Source organism: Notamacropus eugenii, chromosome 1, assembly GCF_028372415.1.
Source record: "Notamacropus eugenii isolate mMacEug1 chromosome 1, mMacEug1.pri_v2, whole genome shotgun sequence".
Classification (NCBI taxonomy): domain Eukaryota; kingdom Metazoa; phylum Chordata; class Mammalia; order Diprotodontia; family Macropodidae; genus Notamacropus; species Notamacropus eugenii.
Window position 1 is genome coordinate 49996146 of NC_092872.1, and position 19875 is coordinate 50016020.

A 19875-nucleotide genomic window follows, 5' to 3' on the forward strand; every position below is an offset into this window, starting at 1 on the left:
AGCAGGCAGACTTTGGCAAATGGTATCCACGTCAGGTCACATGTTCACATGATTCCATTGTGCTTACTTGTTGGTCATTAACAAAATCCACTTCATTGGTAAGAAAACATGACACCTTGTTGACTCTTTTCCAATGAGGTTTCTCTTGTGCATATTTATACAAGATTGCTTAAAGCATTTAACCAAAGAGAAGTTTGGACAACAATTTCTTGATTATTAATAACAATTGGAACTTAAATAGAATTTTCTGCTTCAGCACTTCATGAAGTAGATCCAGTGCAGAGACCAAGTCATTTATAGATGGTGAGGTCTTCCAGATGCTGCAGCTGTGGATGGCATTGTGCCGATTGCTTCCAGTTCAGAACCATTGAAAGGGCACCTAAAATGATTCCTGGTCATCATAAAGAGTGTGGCTTAATTATCCATTCAGGGCAAAACACATACACAAAAGTGGATCAAGAACGGCTTTGGTCAGAGGGCATGCTATGCAAGTGGGTGGACAGCCTTCAGAAATGATCTTGGACCCTTCCTGAAAATGGACTTAGTACAAGAACTTGAGAAGTGACAAGGAGACTAGGCAGGATTACCTTTTGGGACAGTGCAAATTACTTTGAATTAATTATCCATTGTCTTTTCCAGAAACAAAAGCTCCTCTTTCTAGTATTGCATTCTTTTGGCACTATTGTTTCCATGACTAGGAGTCCTGAAATGACAATCTCTGAAGAACTGAAGCTGAGGCTCATCTATAGGGCAGTGTAGAGGTAGGTGATGGCTGTAAGAGATGTCCCTAAAGAAATGTATGGGCTGGAAAAGAATGTAGCCTTGTCAAATAGTGAGACCAGGGAATAGCCAATGAATAGACCCTGTGCTCCACCGGTTTTCTCTCACTGCAAAGAGAAGGCAAGAAAAGTTCTCACCCATTTGGAGAGACCCCTGGTAGTGAACGTATAGGAAGGCTTGGATAAGAACTGTCCAGCATATGCAGGTGTGAATGGTCTGAATATACATTGTTGGAGGACTAGTCATATGGATGAGATTCTAGATGGGAGTGGGAGAGGGAACCTGCAGCCTCGAGGCCACATGTGGCCCTCTAGGTCCTCCAGTGTGGTCCTTTGACTGAATCCAAATCTCACAGAACAAATGCTTTTAATAGAAACTAGATGCTTGTAGAGCATTGCAGTGGGGGGAGTCCCCATTTTGGAAATAAGAATAGTTTCTGATAGGCAGAGTGAGCATGTATGATAGATTTTGGGAATGGATCTGTCCAAGTGTTCCCTAGGGGCAAATCCACAGATTTACATGGAATTAGACAGAATTCATTCTCCCTTTGTGATCAAGAAGGATCAGGTGAGAATCATAATGGGGCAAATCAGGCTTGGAAGAGATACACAGAATTGGCCAGAAAATTTAAGAGCTACTTCCCTTTCGTGTGACCTTGAGCAAGTCATTTGCTTGGCTTGGGCAAGGTCTCTGGTCTTTAGTTTTCTGATCCCTAATTAGAATTGGATTAGGAAATTTCTGAGGTCCACTTTCAAACTCTTTGATCTCATGCTCTTATTTGTTAATTCATTTATTCATTCATTTAATGTGAATTGTATATTTGGTATGCGAAAAGCACTGATCTGGATACTGGGGGGCTATTTAAAGTTAAGACATTTAGATTCTTCCAGTTTATAGTCTAGGAGAATGAAAAGGCAGAAACATAGATAATTAATACTACATAGTTACATGATAAATGGCTTTTAGGGGTTCAGAGGAAATGCTACTCTTCTGAGGGGAATATATGATTCCCTAATCCTCCTTGGGGTTGGAATTCTCACAGGTCTCTGACTTCCAGACCACCTGGAAATGGGGAGAGGGTTAGAGGATTAGAAGTAAGATGGAGAGGAAGGAGGAGAGGATGGGAGCATAGGCATCTGGCAGGTCATTGAGGAGATTTCTCAGCACACTTCCAGCTTTACATCCTCCACCTCCTCTACCATCCCCCTCTACTATTGAGAAGAGGACTGGGTTGGCCCCATCTTACTCCCTCCTCTACTTCCTGTCCTTGGAAGATAAGTAGAGGGCTAACTAATGAAGAGGACACAACACTGGAACACGAACATGGTAAGAATCCTATTCCCCTACAACAAGCTGATATCCAAAGCCTCTGTTCTCAATCCTGCTAATCAGAGATGCTTCAACCCAGACCCTAGCTTCCAGGTCTGCTCTCTGCTGACTTCAGTTCCTTTCTCTCTCTTTTCCTCCAGATGTTATGCCTGCTGTTCCTGACCTTTCCCCTCCTGGGGAGTTCAATGCCTTTGATTCAAGGTGAATCTCCCTGCCTGATCTTCAAGTTCCTAGCCTTGGGCTGCTCTCTTGAGGAATGGTAGCTGGGAGGCATCTGAGAATGCTTTAACTCTTCCTCTGGGATGGGATGTGGGGTCCTTGGAGCAGTGGTAACAGCTGGGAAAGAGGACTTGTGAGTTCCCCCTGATTAGCAGCATTTCATAGTGAAAAGAGGTCTAGGCATAGAATCAGAAAGGCATAATGGGTGTATCCATCTCCAGGGCTGTTGGTAGGCTCACATGGGATCATACAGGCCAAGTGCACTGCAAAGTGCACTGAGCAGTACAAGAGTCAGGTCCTTCACAACAGTGTGTTGGTAATGTCAATATAATTATTGTTTCTATGTTTCTGGTTACGGGAAGGCCTGTGATCCCTCAGCTGAGACCCAGCCCATGGCTAGATGGTCAGTGCCAATATGTGAAACCTTCAGAGGAGAATCTGATGTCTGAGGACATGCTGGCACAGTCACTTTTCTCTTTCCTTAGACAGGGAGCAAGTTGGCATCGTTGGAGGCCAGGAGGCTCCAGAGGGTGAGTGGCTTTGGCAGGTCAGCCTCAGGGTTTATGGTGAAGATTATTGGAGGCATTCTTGTGGTGGCTCCCTCATCCACCCCCAGTGGGTACTGACTGCTGCCCACTGCTTTGGCACGTAAGTCTCCCCCTCCCCACTCAGTTGGATGGACACAAATGATCCTGGCATAAGGAACAGATCAGGGTGGAGACAGATACAGGGCTGGGAGTCAGGAAACCTGGATATGAGTCTAGACTGTGTCATTGACTCACTGTGTAGCTTTGGATGAGCTATTTCCCTATTTCTTTAGGCCCAAGTTTTTCCCTTTGCATAAGAGGGCTAAGTGTTCCTGTCCTGGTTTCCTCAAAGGTGAAAATTGGGGGCTATGCCTTTTTTTAACCAAAGTCCATCATCAGCATAAATGGTACAATCACTATTGTTAATTAGGAAATCCAGAGAGGGAAGGAAAGGTAATAGGTGTGAACTGGAGATCCTTAGAGGGTTGGAAGGTCTTGGGAGGCTCAGAGAGTCTCGATCCCCAAGTCTGCAGGGGTGAGCTTCTGGAGATGGAGGGAGAGGATTGGGTGCTGAGGTTGTTGAACATGGCTGTGCCCTCCCAGCCCAAACCCAGGTGACTTGAAGGAACATTTCTCTCCCTCTTCTACCAGGGTTCCCTTGAAACCTTCATCATTCAGGGTCCAACTGAGGCAACAACACCTGTATTATGAAGACAAGCTCCTGTCTTTGTCGAAGATCATTATTCTGCCCAACTACACTACTGTTGAAAGGGGTGGGGATGTTGCTCTGCTAAAACTGAAGAACCCTGTGAAGCTGTCCAGTCATATCAAGCTCATTAGGCTTCCTACTGCCAAGGAGACCTTCCCTTTGGATTCGGAGTGCTGGGTGACTGGCTGGGGGAATCTTAATTCTGGTGGTGAGTATTGGGAAGGGAAGGGGGCCTCGCTGCTGTTGTTGGATTCCCTAGTGCTGTTGCTGGGAGCAGGGTCAGAGTTATGTAAGCTAATGCTTAGGGGGGAGGGAGGAAGGAAAAGTGAGGGAACACAGATTTTTCTCCCTATTTCTTAGCCATTCAGACTATCTAATAAGAATTTTGGGCCACTACCCCATGAGCAAAGATGTCTCAGACCTGTGCTTCCACCCAGACTTCTCTGTGTCAGTGCACATGTCTCTTATAGCAGCAGGCTGAATGGAGAGGGCATTGGATTTGTCATCAAAAGAACCTGAGTTCAAAGCCCAGCTCTGCTACTTATTAGCCATTTGAACTGGTGCTTCCCTTGTCTGAGAATCAATATGTTTCTTTGCAAAGTGAGGGTATTGACTGAGCGAGCACATGAATGAGAAAGCATTTATCCAGCCTTTACCAGGGGCTAGGCACTGTGCTAAGCACTGGAGGTAAGATTAAAAATAAAGACGCAGTCCTTGTCCTCAAGGAGATTACATTCTAATAGAGGGAGACAACACTTTATTATCATAGCGCTTATGTATCACTTTAAATTTTGCAAAATCCTTTACAAATATTTCATTTTATACTCACAATGGTGGTAAGGGATATCATTATCTCCATTTTACAGATGAGGAAATTGAGGCAGTCAGAGGTTAAATGACTTACCTAGTGTCAAGTAGCTAGTGAGTGTCTTAGATTAGATTGAATTTCAAGTCCTTTGCATTATGTTTTATTCACTGTGCCTCCCAGATGCTTCTAGGCACAGATAGCATGGAAGCTGGAGAGTTGCAGGGACAGTGATCTGATCAATAGGATAATTAATTGACTACACTATGGCCTCCTATGTAGACTGGACCCTCAAAAAGATTTGATGATCTCCATTCAATTTCTCATTCCCTTCTCTAACTCTTTCCAGAAGGCAGGGCAGTATTGATTCCTTTGCCCAGCCTCAAATACCCTATTGCTGACCAATGCAGAAACATTGTCCCATAAATGTTGGCTCTACCCAAGACACTGCTGTGTAAGTCCCTGCCCCAGTAGTGCAGAGAAGATGGGCCTCAGGTTTGGACTCCATCCCAGGTCCTGTTTTCTGATACCTAGCACCCAAGGTGAGATGCTTTTAATCCCTGGGGCTTTGATCCCTCCTAGGGCTTTGTGGGAGTGCCAGGACACTCCCTCTCCCTCTCTGGGTCAATATCAATTGCTCCACTGTGTCTTTCTTCTACAGTCAACTTGCCCCCACCCTACACCCTGAGGCAGGTGCAAGTCCCTTTGTTGGATACAAAGAAATGTGATGAAGAGTATCACAAGGGAACCTACACCAGCTCCTCTGTGAAGATCATTACCGATGACATGCTGTGTGCTGGCAAGGCCAATGTAGATGCTTGTCAGGTAAAAGACCCTGGGTGTCCCCTTCTCCCCCCATCCTCTCCCTTCCCTTTCCTTCCCTTCTGAACCCCCAACCTTATTGCACCCAGAGTCCACCTGTCCTGAATACTCTGACCCCTGTGTCAGGCTAAAATAGACTCTCTCCTGCCTTTTAGGGTGACTCCGGGGGACCCCTGGTCTGCAAAGTTGGGGACTCCTGGAAGCAGGCTGGTGTGGTCAGTTGGGGAGAAGGCTGTGGCATTCCCCACAGGCCTGGCATCTATGCTCGTGTCACAAGCTATGTGGATTGGATCAACCAGCAAATTTTCCCATGCTCCTCTACAAACCCAGTTACCATCTAAGGCCTCTATGCTATTAGAAGGCCTGCCAAATCTTCCCAGTTCCTCTGCTTGCTCGTCTCTCTGACCCTGTGTTGCTCTGGGATCAGCCTTTTTTTCTCCCAACTTCCTTCTCTGAATCATCCCCTCCTTTCTGGCTGCTGCAGAGGCTGCCAAGGCCTGAGTTTAGAGTCCACACACCTGGGTCCTAGTTTCCTGCTCTTTCACTGGCTCCCTCTATATGACCTTGGACAAGTCCCTTCTTGTGCCATTTAGTTTCATCCTATGAAAAAGTGTCCTGAGGGCATGACCACTCTTCTGGCCCTGGAGTTCTATGTTCCTACAAGTCTGTTCTGAGATGTCTTGTAGAGGTTGATGGATGGGGCAAGACAGAAAGGGAGAAAATGGGCTGATTTCCATGGTATTGCTTGTATCTCATTAAACTGTCTGCAAATTCACCTTGTTCTGGAAGCATTGCTTTCTTTGGGCTGGTTCCACCTGTTGAGCTTGTTCTTCCACTGTTATAGAGTCTCCTAAAGGGGGTTAAGGGAGATCAAGAAAAACTTCCCCCAATCAAAAATAATCTCATAACCTATAAAAAACCCCACCACTTTTAAGGAGAAATCATTCCATCACATGCTGTTGTTGAATTATTTCATTCATATTTGAGTCTTTGCAACCCCATTTGGGCTTTTCTTGTGGAAGGTGTTGGAAAGGTTTGTCATTTCCTCCTTCAGCTCATTTTACAGGTCAGGAAACTGAGCAAACAGGGTTCAGTGACTTGTCCATGGTCACACAGCTAGTTAAGTTTCTGAAGTCAGATTTGACCTCAGAAAGAAGTCTTTTTGACTTCAGGCCAAGCACTCTATCCACTGCACCACCTAGTTGGTTAAGATTTAAATGATTAATTAGTTTCCTTAAAGGAGACTAATTTTATTTATCAATTCAATTAAAATTTCAATTTTGTTAATCTCTTCTTTCATTTTCATAATTTTTATTTTTGTATTTATTGTTTTTTATTTTGTCCCTTTTCTAGAGTTTTGAGTTGTATGCCCAATTCATAGACACATTCCATCTCTATTTGTTTATGTCAGTGTCCAGAGATATAAAATTTGTCTAATGAGTATTCTAACTGCCTCCAAAATATTTTGCCATGTTATAATGTCATTTTAATCGTCTTTCATGAATTTATCTCTGCTTTCTTTTATTTTAAGCCTCAGTTTCTTTCTCTCTTTTTAAAAAAATTATTTATTTATTTAACTTTTCAACATTCATTTCCACAAAATTTTGGGTTCTAAATTTTCTCCCCATTTCTCCCCTCCCCCACCCCAAAACATTGACTATTCTAATTGCCCCTATCACTAATCTGCCCTCTCTTCTAACATCCCTCTCTTCCCTCATCCCCATCTTCTCTTTTGTCCTATAGGACAGGATAACTTTCTATACCCCATTATCTATATTTCTATTTCCTAGTTGCAAGAACAATACTCAACAGTTGTTCCTAAAACTTTGAGTTCTAACTTCTCCCCATCCCTCGCTCCCCACCCATTCCCTTTGGGAAGGCAGGCAATTCAATATATGCCATATCTGTGTAGTTTTGCTAATGACTTCCATAATAGTTGTGTTGTGTATGACTAACTATAATTCCCTCTATCCTATCCTGCCTCCCATTGCTTCTGTTCTCTCTTTTGATCCTGTCCCTCCCCAAGAGTGTTGATTTCAAATTGCTCCCTCCTCCCATTGCCCTCCCTTCCATCATCCCCCCTACCCTGCTTATCCCCTCTCCCCCACTTTCCTGTATTGTAAGATAGGTTTTCATACCAAAATGAGTGTGCATTTTATTCCTTCCTTTAGTCGAATGTGATGAGAGTAAACTTTATGTTTTTCTCTCACCTCTTCACTTTTTTCCTCCACTGAAAAGTCTTTTATTTGCCTCTTTTATGAGAGATAACCTGCCCCCCCCATCCCATTTCTCTCTTTCTCCTCCTAATATATTTCTCTCTCACTGTCTAATTTCATTTTTTAAAGATATGATCCCATCCTATTCAATTCACCCTGTGCGCTCTCTCTCTCTCTCTCTCTCTCTCTCTCTCTCTCTCTGTCTCTCTGTCTCTCCCTCTGTGTCTCTGCGTGTGTGTGTAATCCCACCAACTACCCAGATACTGAAAAAAATTTCAAGAGTTACAAATATTGTTTTTCCATGTAGGAATGTAAATAGTTCAACTTTAGTAAGTCCCTTATGATTTCTCTTTGCTTTTTACCCTTTCATACTTCTCTTCTCTTGATTCTTGTGTTTGAAGGTCAAATTTTCTTTTCAGCTCTGGTCTTTTCATCAAGAATGCTTGAAAGTCCTCTATTTCATTGAAAGACCATTTTTTCCCCTGAAGTATTATACTCACTTTTGCTGGGTAGGTGATTCTTGGTTTTAGTCCTAGTTCCTTTGACTTCTGGAATATCATATACCATGCCCTTCGATCCCTTAATGTAGAAGCTGCTAGATCTTGTGTTATCCTGATTGTATTTCCACAATACTTGAATTGTTTCTTTCTAGCTGCTTGCAATATTTTCTCCTTGACCTGGGAACTCTGGAATTTGACCACAATGTTCCTAGGAGTTTCTCTTTTTGGATCTCTTTCAGGCGGTGATCAGTGAATTCTTTCAATATTTATTTTGCCCTCTGGTTCTAGAATCTCAGGGCAGTTTTCCTTGATAATTTCATGAAAGATGATGTCTAAGCTCTTTTTTTTGATCATGGCTTTCAGGTAGTCCCATAAATTTTAAATTGTCTCTCCTGGATCTATTTTCCAGGTCAGTTGTTTTTCCAATGAGATGTTTCATATTATCTTCCATTTTTTCATTCTTTTGGTTTTGATGTGCGATTTCTTGGCTTCTCATAAAGTTCATTAGCCTCTATCTGTTTCATTCTAATTTTGAAAGAACTATTTTCTTCAGTGAGCTTTTGGATCTCCTTTTCCATTTGGCTAATTCTGCTTTTGAAAGCATTCTTCTCCTCATTGGCTTTTTGAACCTCTTTTGCTAATTGAGTTAGCCTATTTTTCAAGGTGTTATTTTGTTCAGCATTTTTTTGGGTGTCCTTTAGCAAGGTGTTGACCCACTTTTCATGCTTTTCTTGCATCTCTGTCATTACTCTTTCCAGTTTTTCCTCCACCTCTCTAACTTAATTTTCAAACTCCTTTTTGAGCTCTTCCATAGCCTGAGCCCATTGAATATTTATTTTGGATGTTTGGGGTACAAAAGCCTTGACTTCTATGTCTTTCCCTGATGGTAAGCATTGTTCTTCCTCATCTGAAAGGATGGGAGGAATTATCTGTTCACCAAGAAAGTAACCTTCTATGGTCTTATTTTTTCCCCCCCTTTTTTGGCATTTTTCCCATCCAGTTACTTGACTTTTGGGTCCTTTGTCAGGAGTAGGGTATACTCTGGGGACCTGTAAGATATCAGTTCCTCCAAGGTGGCACAATCAAGTGTGTACTGGTCTGGATGCAGGGAAGGGTTTTTGTGCCCAGAATCTTAGCAGCATTTCCTCTCCACAGGCATCTGACCTCCAGTTCAGCTAGCACTGGAGGAGTGGGATTCAGTCAAGCTGCGGGGGCAGGGCCTCCATTCAGTGCGAGACAAAGACCAGTTGCCTCAGGGCATCCACAGAGGGCTGAGGTAAGACTCAGCTCTTCAGTGCCCCCAGGGGTTTTTAGGATCTAGCTATGGTCTCACGCTGCTGTAGGGGCTGCCCAGACAACTTGTGCCACCTGCCTGATGTGAAGGCCCTTCTCCCTTCCTGGCCAGCTAAATAAATCCCATCACTGATCTTTGGCACCTGTGGGTTGAGGGATCTGCAGTCCCTCTGCTGCTGGGACTGGTGATTCCATGACTGGGGATTCCATCTGGGAGGGCTGTTCACCTGTGGTGCATGCATGGCCAAGGCTGGGCTATGTTCCTTGCTCTGAGCTCCACTCCATGTCCAGTGCAACTGATGTTTCCTGTGGGTCTTTCAGGTCACTCTGGGCTGGAAATCTCCTCCACTCTGTTGTTTTCCACTTCTGCTGCTCCAAAATTTGTTGAGAGTCCCTCTCTACAGGTGTTTTGTGGGCTGTGTGGGGACAGCCTCCGTATGTGTGTCTTTCTACTCCACCATCTTGGCTCCGCCCCCCATCTCAGCTTTCTATGATTTCTTCTTTGACTCACCCAATCTTTAGGATTAAATTAGCCACCATTTAAGTTAAATAGGAGACCCTTTCTTCAAAGGCCTTTAATTAGTTATAATTTTTATTGGACTGCGGTCAGTAAAGGATGCATTGAATATTTCTGTTTTTCTACACTTCTTTACAAACATTCTATTATGCCACATTGTCTTTCTGGAGAGAATGAATACCACATTAGGACCATAACATTGCAGTCACAGATATATTTCTGGAGAAAGCAGAAATGGTTCTGGAGAAAAAAAATATGGTAAAAATAGTTGGAGTAGATCAGGTGTATAATGGAAGTCTGTGGTGGAAGAAACCCAATTTTGAGGACAATGAGAAATTGATGTTCAAGGTATCTGAAGGAGGCAAGGATAGCAAAAGTATGGGAAACAGATCTTGTTTGGACTCCTCAAATGATCATGAGGAAATATGCTGGAGCAGCAAGAAATATGACTATTTTTCCATTTGTATACAATTAAGGGTATCCTTGATAAGGTTAGTGAATGAATGAAAATGCATTTATGAAATGATTCCCCTGCACTAAGCACTGTGCCACCTGGTTAGGATACAAATAGAAAAGAAGACAGTTCTTGTTCTCAATAAGCAGGCAATAATTTGCATGGAGCAGGCAGACTTTGGTAAATGGTATCCATGGCAGTCCACATCTTCACATGATCCCACTCAGTTTACTGCTTTTTAGCCATTACAAAACCCATTCAGTTTAATAGGACAACATGACGAGTTATTGGCTCTTTTCCAATGAGGTTTTGTGGTACATATTTATACAAGGTTGTTCAAAGCATTTAAACAAAGGGAACTTTGGTCAACAATTCTTCGATTATTAATAACAATTGGGATTTCCATCGAGTTTTGTGCTTCATCATATCATGGAGCAGATCTAGTGCAGTGACCATGTCATCTGTAAATGGCGAGGTCTTCCAGATGCTGCAGCTGCAGATGGCATTTTGTTGATTGCTTCCAGTCCAGGACCATTGCAGAGGTACCTAAAATTCCTAGTCATTATAAAGAGTGTGACTTAATTATCCATTCAGGGCAAAACACATACACAAAAGTAGATCAAGAATGGCTTTGGGCAGAGGGCATGCTATGCAAGTGGGTGGACAGCCTTCAGAATTGATCTTGGACCCTTCCTGAAAATGGACTTAGTACAAGTATTTGAGAAGTGACAAAGAGACTAGGCTGGATTGCCCTTTGGGATAGTGTAAATTACTTGGAATTAATTATCCACTGTCTTTCCCAGAAACAAAAACTCCTCTTTTTAGTATTGCATTCTTTTGGCACTATTGTTTGTATGACTAGGAGTCCTAAAATGACAATCTCTGAAGAACTGAAGCTGAGGCTCATCTATAGGGCAGTGCAGAGGTAGGTGATGGCTGTAAGGGATGTCCCTAAAGAAATGTATGGGCTGAAAAAGAATGTAGCCTTGTCGAATAGTGAGACCAGGGAATAGCCCATGAATAGACCCTGTGCTCCATTGCTTTCCATTTGGAGAGACCCCTGGTAGTGAACTTATAAGAAGAGATGGTAAGACCTGTCCAGTATAGGCAGGCATGAATGGTCTGTGATATGCATTGTTGGAGAACTAGCCATAGGGATGAGATTCTAGATGGGAATGGGAGAGGGAACCTGCAGCCTCGAGGCCACATGTAGCTCTCTAGTGTGGTCCTGTGACTGAATCTAAACCTCACAGAACAAATGCTTTTAATAGAAACTAGATGCTTGTAGAGTATTGCAGTAGGGGGAGTCCCCATTTTGGAAATAAGAATAATTTCTGATGGGCAGAGAGTGAGTATATATGGTAGACATTGGGAATGGGTCTGTCACAGTGTTCCTTAGTGGGCAAATCCACAGATTCATATGGAATTAGAAAGAAATTCTTCCTTTGTGATAAAGAATTGTCAGGTAAGAATCATGATGGGGCAAACCAGGCTTGGAAGAGATACATAGAATTGGCCAGAAAATTTAACAGCTACTTCCCTTCCATGTGACCTTGGGCAAGTCATTTACTTGACTTGAGCAATGTCTCTGGTATTTAGTTTTCTGATCCATAATTGGAATTGAATTAGAAAATCTCTGAGGTCCATTTCAAATCTAAAATCTTTAATCTCATTCATTCACCATTCATTTATTCCTTCATTTAATGTGAATTAAATATTTGGTATGGGAAGAACATTGAATTGAATACTGGGGGCTATTTAAAATCTAGACATTTAGATTCTTCGAGTTCACATTCTAGGAGAATGAAAAGGCAGAAACAGATAATAATACACAAAATTACATGATAAATGGTTTTTAGGGGTTCATAGGAAATGCTACTCTTCTGAGAGGAATACATGATTCCCTAACCCTGCTTGTGGTTAGAGTTCTCACAGGTCTCTTACTTTCAGAACACTGGAAATGGGGAGAGGGTTAGAGGATTAGAAGTAAGATGGAGATGAAGGAGGAGAGGATGGGAGCATAGGCATCTGGCAGGTCATTGACCACACTTCTTGGCACATTTCCAGCTTGACTTCCTCCACCTCCTCCACCATCCCCTTCCCCTTTTGAGAAGAGCGCTGGGTTGGCCCCATCCTCCCTCCCTCCTCTACTTCCTGTCCTTGGAGGATAAGTAGAGGGCTACCTAATGGGGAGGACACAACACAGGAACATGGACATGGTAAGAATCCTAATCCCCTAAAACAAGCTGATATCCAAAATCCCTATTCTCAGTCCCACCCTGCAGCAGTGTTTCAACCCAGACCCTAGCTTCCAGGTCTGCTCTCTGCTGACTTCAATCCCTTTCTCTCTCTTTTCCTCCAGATGTTATGCCTGCTGTTCCTGACCTTTCCCCTCCTGGGGAGTTCAATGCCTTTGATTCAAGGTGAATCTCCCTGTCTGATCTTCAAGTTCCTAGCCTTGGGCTGCTCTCATGAGGGATGATAGCTGGGAGGCATCTGAGAATGCTTTAACTCTTCCTCTGGGATGGGATGTGGGGTCCTTGGAGCAGTGGTAACAGCTGGGAAAGAGGACTTGTGAGTTCCCCCTGATTAGCAGCATTTCATAGTGAAAAGAGGTCTAGGCATAGAATCAGAAAGGCATGATGGGTGTATTCATCTCCCAGGGCTGTTGGTAGTCTCACATGGGATCATACAGGCCAAGTGCACTGCAAAGTGCACTGAGCAGTACAAGAGTCAGGTCCTTCACAACAGTGTGTTGGTAATGTCAATATCACTATTGTTTCTATGTTTCTGGTTACGGGAAGGCCTGTGATCCCTCAGCTGAGACCCAGCCCATGGCTAGATGGTCAGTGTCAACATGTGAAACCTTCAGAGGAGAATCTGATGTCTGAGGACATGCTGGCACAGTCACTTTTCTCTTTCCTTAGACAGGGAGCAAGTTGGCATCGTTGGAGGCCAGGAGGCTCCAGAGGGTGAGTGGCTTTGGCAGGTCAGCCTCAGGGTTTATCGTGAAGATTATTGGAGGCATACTTGTGGTGGCTCCCTCATCCACCCCCAGTGGGTACTGACTGCTGCCCACTGCTTTGGCACGTAAGTCTCCCCCTCCCCACTCAGTTGGATGGACACAAATGATCCTGGCATAAGGAACAGATCAGGGTGGAGACAGATACAGGGCTGGGAGTCAGGAAACCTGGATATGAGTCTAGACTGTGTCATTGACTCACTGTGTAGCTTTGGATGAGCTATTTCCCTATTTCTTTAGGCCTAAGTTTTTCCCTTTGCATAAGAGGGCTAAGTGTTCCTGTCCTGGTTTCCTCAAAGGTGAAAGTTGGGGGCTATGCCCTTTTTTAACCAAAGTCCATCATCAGCATAAATGGTACAATCACTATTGTTAATTAGGAAATCCAGGAGAGGGAAGGAAAGGTAATAGGTGTGAACTGGAGATCCTTAGAGGGTTGGAAGGTCTTGGGAGGCTCAGAGAGTCTCGATCCCCAAGTCTGCAGGGGTGAGCTTCTGGAGATGGAGGGAGAGGATTGGGTGCTGAGGTTGTTGAACATGGCTGTGCCCTCCCAGCCCAGACCCAGGTGACTTGAAGGAACATTTCTCTCCCTCTTCTACCAGGGTTCCCTGGAAACCTTCATCATTCAGGGTCCAACTGAGGCAACAGCAGTTGTACTATGGAGACAAGCTTCTGCCCTTGTCGAAGATCATTATTTTTCCCAACTACATTTCTTTTGAAAAGGGTGGGGATATTGCTCTGCTAAAACTGAAGAAACCTGTGAAGCTGTCCAGTCATATCAAGCTCATTAGGCTTCCTACTGCCAAGGAGATCTTCCCCTTGGATTCGGAGTGCTGGGTGACTGGCTGGGGAGATCTTAATTTTGGAGGTGAGTATTGGGAAGGGAAGGGGGGCCTCACTGCTCTTGTCAGATTCCCCAATGCTGCTGCCAGGAGCAGGATCAGAGCTGAGTAAGCTAATGCTTGGGAGGGGGAGGGAGGGAAAGTGAGGGAACACAGGTTTTCTCCCTTCTCTTAGCCATTCAGACTCATAAGGATTCTAGTTCCTGAACCCCGTGGGCAAAGATGTTTCAGATCTGTGGTTCCACCTGGATCCCTTGGTGTCTGTTTCCCTTGTCTCTTATAGCAGCAGGCTGAATGGAGAGGGCATTGAATTTGTTGTCAAAAGAACCTCAGTTCAAAGACCAGTTCTGCTACTTATTAGCTATTTGAACTTTTGCTTCCCTTTTCTGAGAATCAGTGTCTTTCTTAGTAAAGTGACAGTATTGATTGAGTGAGCACATGAATGAGAAAGCATTTATTCAGCCCTTACCAGCTCCCAGGCACTGTGCTAAGCACTGGGGGTAAGATTAAAGAAAAAAGAGGCAGTCCCTGTCCTCAAGGAGACTATATTCTAATAGAGGGAGACAACACTTTATTATCATAGCATTTATTTTTCACTTTAAGTTTTGCAAAATGCTTTACAAATATTTCATTTTATACTCATGATGGTGGTAAGGGATTTCATTATCTCCATTTTACAGATGAGGAAACTGAAGTAGTCAGAGGTTAAATGACTTGCCTAGGGTTAAGTAGCTAGTCTGTGTCTAAAGGTAAGATTGGACTTCAGGTCCTCTCCACTGTGTTCTATTCACTGTGTCACCTAGCTATCTCTAGGCACAGAGAGTATCATTGTGGCCAAGGAAGGGAGCTGGAGAGTTGTAGGCATAGCTATGCGATCAATAGGATAGTTAATTATCTACACTGTGGTCTCCTATGTGAACCAGACCATCAAAAAATCTGATGATCTCTTGATTCAATTTCTTGTTCCCCTGTGCAACTCTTTTGAAGGTTGGACGGTATTGACTCCTTTGCCTTGCCCCAAAAGCCCTATTGCCAACTGTGGCACCTGGGTACCAGTTTCGCCAGAGCAGAAACATTGTCCCATCAATACTGGCTCTACCCCAGATCCTGGTGGGTAGGTCCCTAACCCAGCAGCACAGAGAAGATGGCCCTTAGGTTTGGGTTCCATTCCAGGTCCTGTTTGCTGACACCTAGCACCCAACATGAGATGCTTTTAATCCCTGGGGTCTTTGATCCCTCCTAGGGCTTTGTGGGAGTCCCAGGACACTCCTTCTCCCTTTCTGGGCCAATGGCAAAACTCTGCTGTCTCTTTCTTCTACAGTTCCCCTGCCTCCACCCTACACCCTGAGGCAGGTGCAAGTCCCTTTGTTGGATACAAAGAAATGTGATGAAGAGTATCACAAGGGAACCTACATCAGCTCCTCTGTGAAGATCATTGCCGATGACATGCTATGTGCTGGCAAGGCCAATGTAGATGCTTGTCAGGTAAAAGACCCTGGGTGTCCCCTTCTCCCCCCATCCTCTCCCTTCCCTTCCCTTCTGAACCCCTAACCTCATTGCACCCAGAGTCCACCTGTCCTGAATACTCTGACCCCTGTGTCAGGTTAAAATAGACTCTCTCCTGCCTTTTAGGGAGACTCCGGGGGACCCCTGGTCTGCAAAGTTGGGGACTCCTGGAAGCAGGCTGGTGTGGTCAGTTGGGGAGAAGGCTGTGGCTTTCCCCACAGGCCTGGCATCTATGCTCGTGTCACAAGCTATGTGGATTGGATCAACCAGCAGATTTCCTTATTCTCCTCTACAAACCCAGTTAGTGCTTAAGCCTTCTCTATTTATTAGAAGGCCTGCCAAGCCTTCCCAGTTCCTCTACTTGCCCATCTCTCTGACCCTGTGCTGCTCTGAGCTCAGCCTTTTTTTCTCCCAACTTCCTTCTCTGAATCATCCCCTCTTCTTTGGCTGCCTAGGCCTGAGTTTAGAGTCCACACACCTGGGTCCTAGTTTCCTGTTCTTTCACTGGCTCCCTCTGTGACCTTGGACAACTCTTTTCTTGTGTCCTTCAGTTTCATCCTTTGAAAAAGTGTTCTGAGGGCATGACCACTCTTCTGGCCCTGGATTTGTATGCTCTTGTAAGCCACTTGTTTTGTGGAGGTTGATGGATGGTGCAAGACAGAAAGGGGAGAAATGGGCTGATTTCCATGGTATTGCTTATATCTCATTAAACTGTCTGCAAATTCACCTTGTTCTGGAAGCATTGTTTTCTTTGGGCTGGCTCAGCCTGTTGAGGTTGTTCTTCCACTGTCATGGGGTCTCCCAAAGGGGATTAAAGGAGATCAAGAAAGACTTCCCATGATCAAAAATAATCTCATGACCTAAAAAAATAAAAGGTAACACCCCTTTAAAAGAGAAGTCATTCTATCACATCCTGTTGTTAAGTCATTTCATTCATGTTTGATTCTTAGTGACCCCATTTTGGGTTTTCTTGCCAAAGATACTGGATTGGTTTGCCATTTTCTTCTCCAGCTGATTTTATAGATATGGAAACTAAGGCGAACAGGGCTAAATAACTTGTCCATGGTCACAATAGCCAGTCAGTATCTGAGACTAAATTTGAGCTCAGGAGGAAGAGTCTTTCTGGACTCCAGGCCAGAACTATATCCATTATGTCCCCTAGCTGTCTTCCTTACTTATATAAACCTGTCCCAGATAATCCAAAGTATCCCATGAAAAACCAGTAGGGAGCCATTGCAAAAAACAGAGATTAGCCATAGGAATTCACAATACCCTGACTGTAGCCACCACCCTTTATCATACTCATTAGAGGGTTCAAGCCTGCTAAGACTTCATCAGTTAGGCACCTATAAGCAACCTCTGTCCCCTACTCTGTGTGCCTTAGGCCTCTGAATAGAAATTGAACTGTAGCTAAGTTCTGTAGTTAAAGCCTCAAGTATCCCTAAATCTGGCTGAATCAGAAAAAAAATTCCCTGTACACAATACCTGCTGTCCGTAAGCCTTGGTGGTGACAGGTCCAGGGACCTGTCATTCTGATCACTGATCTCTGCTCTTCAAAGGACAAGCAGGACCTTGGCCAGAGCCTTGTCCAGAGGTCTTACCCTAAAATGTATCTGTTGACCTGCTTAGGAAGGAGCCCCAAATCTCAAGCTTCCTCACGATATTCTTTCAAATCAAAATTTTTTTAAAGCATACATGACTACATCTTCTATGTTCTTCATCTTCTTCTTTTAAAAAAGTAAAACAAATTGTTTTTAATTTATAGAATAAAACATTTTCACAACATAGTACAATAAAAAATATGATTGTACATAAAACTGCAAATCTACTATGCACAACTTGTTATTCCTTTCAAATATACAATAAAATTATCATGTATATTTTTTTCTTCTCTCCTCCTTCCCTGCCCCACCCCATCATACTCTAGAGATGGTTGCCATTAGATACCAATAAGTAGATATATGTAAAATTATTCTATGCATAATATCTTCCTTTTGTGCAAACTCTCCTCTTAATCTATTCTCTCTACAGTCTCTGAAAAACTTGAATTGCCAGGCCCTACTTTACATTTCCTAGACCTGCTGAAGAAGACGGGGTTGGAGAATGGAATGGTGGGTTGGGAGGACCATCTGGCCTGAGGTAGGGAACACTGCATCAAAATCTTTGATTAGCTTGACAGGATATTTGAAATTCCATCCATTTTGAAAGAGTTAACTAGTAACAATAGCTAACATTTATATAGCTCCAGGTATTGTTAAAAGCTTCACAGTTATTATTTCATATGATCCTCATAACAATCTTAAGAGGTAGGTCCTATTATTATTTTACAGTTGAGGAATCTGAAGTTAAGTGAGTTGCCCAGGGTCAAGTGTGTGAGGCCAGATTTGATCTCAGGGCTAGCCTGACTCCAGATCCAGTGCTCTGTCTATTGTGCCACCCAGCTATGTGACCTTGGACAAGTTATATAACCTTTCTGGACCTCATTTGCTTCACCTGCAAAACTGAAGGGTTGGACTAGCTGGGCTCTGAGGTGCTTTCTAACTTTGGATGAAGAATCCTATCATTCTATGATGTTTTCTGCAAATACAACTATCTTATATTCATCCCTGGGGGAGAAAGAGCTAGAAGAAAGAAAGCCATCACATGTAACTTTAATTTTCCAGACAAAGAGATGAAGGCACTGAGAGAGTTCATGACTTGCCCAGGGTTACCTAGCAAGTACAAATCTGAGGTAGAATTCAAATTCTCCCTGACTACGGCAAGAGCTCTATCCACTAAGTCACTTACCTGCTAATCGATCTTGGGGTGGAGTAATTCCTGGCTTTTAAAAGTTCATCGTCTGCTCTCAAACCAAAGAAACTGTCTAATTCTAAGTGAATGACAACTGTTCATACCTTGCAAAAAGCTACCCGGTTCAAATGTATTTGGGAAGAACTTTCTCTTGGGTAACAAGATGGAATATAATCCATCTAGTTTTGGTTTCAGAAATGCCAAATATTTGCATTATAACTAGAGAATCGGTAAATTCCATTTATAGATTGATATGTAAAAAGTTTGCATTTTGAAAACCATACACTTGTTAGCAATTCTTTTTAGTAATTCACTCTTCTTTTCAATTGATCAGAATAAATTCATTTTATCCTAAGCCCACAAATAAGTAGTTGCTTCCAATACTATCTAATACATTATTTTAAAAGCTGGACTAAGTCAGATATTGGGGACCTAGCCAAACCCCTATGCTACCCTTTCCCTGAGGAGACAAATGATACCAAGGACAGGGAGGAACACTCAAAAATATCATTTTAGTGTTTACCCTTCTCCAGCTTCTCATTAAACACCCAATCTTGATCAGATATTATAGTTAGAGTTGAACAGTGACTCCATACTATCTGCAGACCACAGTACCTTGTAAATAGTATCAATGATACTGAACGTCAATGCTAGGAGAGACCTTTGGGAAATCAGTTTGTCCAACTTCCTCATTTTGTAGATAAAAAAGGTGAAACCTAGAGAAGTTAAGCTTGTTCATTTAATTAGTATCACAGCCAGGATTCAAACCCAAATCTGATGACTTCAATTTCAGTGCTCTTTTCACTATACCAACCTACAGATGCTAATTCAATGCTGTTCCATTTAAGCAATAATATATTAGGAGCCAACTATGTGATGGGCCTTGAGAATACAAAGGAAAATACTATGTTCACCTTCAAGGAGTTTATAATCTAATAAATTAACAAACGTTATTAAATTGAAATAATATTATTACTGTCACCTCTGCTTAATAAATTCTATTTTTTCCCAATAAATTTGTTAAACAAACAAACAAAAAGTTCACTGTCTGGGGGATAGCACAGAAGGAGAAATCCTGGTCTCTGTCCTTGAGCAGGTGGGTAGTGAATGGGGTAAGGGTTGATGGAGCCCAGCTCCTGCTTATGAAGAATTTATAGTGTGGGGAAGACAATCAGAGAACATGATAGAAAAAGTCTGTGCTTGTGAAAGCTTTGATGCTGGGCAGCAGGCCTTGACAGGCTGAGAAAGCTTCCTGGGAATCCAGGTCCTCCTGGGAATGGGGCCCTGGAGGAACTATCCTTGGCTCCAGGATCTTCCCCTTTCACCCCTTTCCAAATTGAGGACTAATGTGGATAAGTGTTGAGGGACTCTGTTGTAGAAGATTAATTGCCAAGTAATGGACTATTCTGAGTCATATCAACTCATGAAACAGATTTACAAGGGAAAAGAGAATTGTTCCAGTTCAGAAATGATACATCCAGCATTGCGTTGTTGTGGTTGCGTCTGTCCTTCATTTTCAAAGAAGATTGTGACATCAGAGAAATAAT

General features: G+C 43.2%; 2 protein-coding genes across 11 annotated transcripts in view; both read left to right on the forward strand.

The window, feature by feature from the left end:
- Positions 1-1931: 1931 nt before the first annotated feature.
- Positions 1932-16264, forward strand: LOC140499325 (mast cell tryptase-like). Of its 8 annotated transcripts, none has more exons than XM_072600569.1 (10): positions 2053-2106; positions 2250-2310; positions 2814-2976; positions 3507-3772; positions 5031-5194; positions 12534-12594; positions 13099-13261; positions 13793-14058; positions 15354-15517; positions 15665-16264. In XM_072600569.1, the coding sequence occupies exons 1-10, from the start codon at positions 2074-2076 to the stop codon at positions 15848-15850; spliced, it is 1527 nt and encodes a 508-aa protein (XP_072456670.1). In that variant the 5' UTR covers positions 2053-2073; the 3' UTR covers positions 15851-16264. The 8 variants fall into 8 exon arrangements, with proteins under 8 accessions (XP_072456737.1, XP_072456670.1, XP_072456689.1 ...); XM_072600588.1 differs by having other exon boundaries at positions 2067-2106; positions 2814-2858; XM_072600597.1 differs by lacking the exon at positions 2053-2106 and having other exon boundaries at positions 2814-2858.
- Positions 16265-17548: 1284 nt separating this feature from the next.
- LOC140499346 (tryptase beta-2-like) overlaps positions 17549-19875 on the forward strand; it is a 29982-nt gene continuing 27655 nt past the window's right edge. For all 3 annotated transcript variants that reach the window (XM_072600649.1, XM_072600674.1, XM_072600665.1), the window contains exon 1: positions 17549-17677. The gene's annotated coding sequence lies outside the window, so the exon portion shown is untranslated. The remainder of the gene's footprint in view (positions 17678-19875) is intronic.

Excerpts from the sequence above, each read along its gene's own strand:
- LOC140499325 (XM_072600569.1), top strand. The coding sequence starts at position 2,074 with ATGAAGAGGACACAACACTGGAACACGAACATG. Across the intron at positions 2,311-2,813 it reads TTCAATGCCTTTGATTCAAG|ACAGGGAGCAAGTTGGCATC; the intron begins GTGAATCTCCCT and ends CTCTTTCCTTAG. Across the intron at positions 13,262-13,792 it reads GCTGCCCACTGCTTTGGCAC|GGTTCCCTGGAAACCTTCAT; the intron begins GTAAGTCTCCCC and ends CTCTTCTACCAG.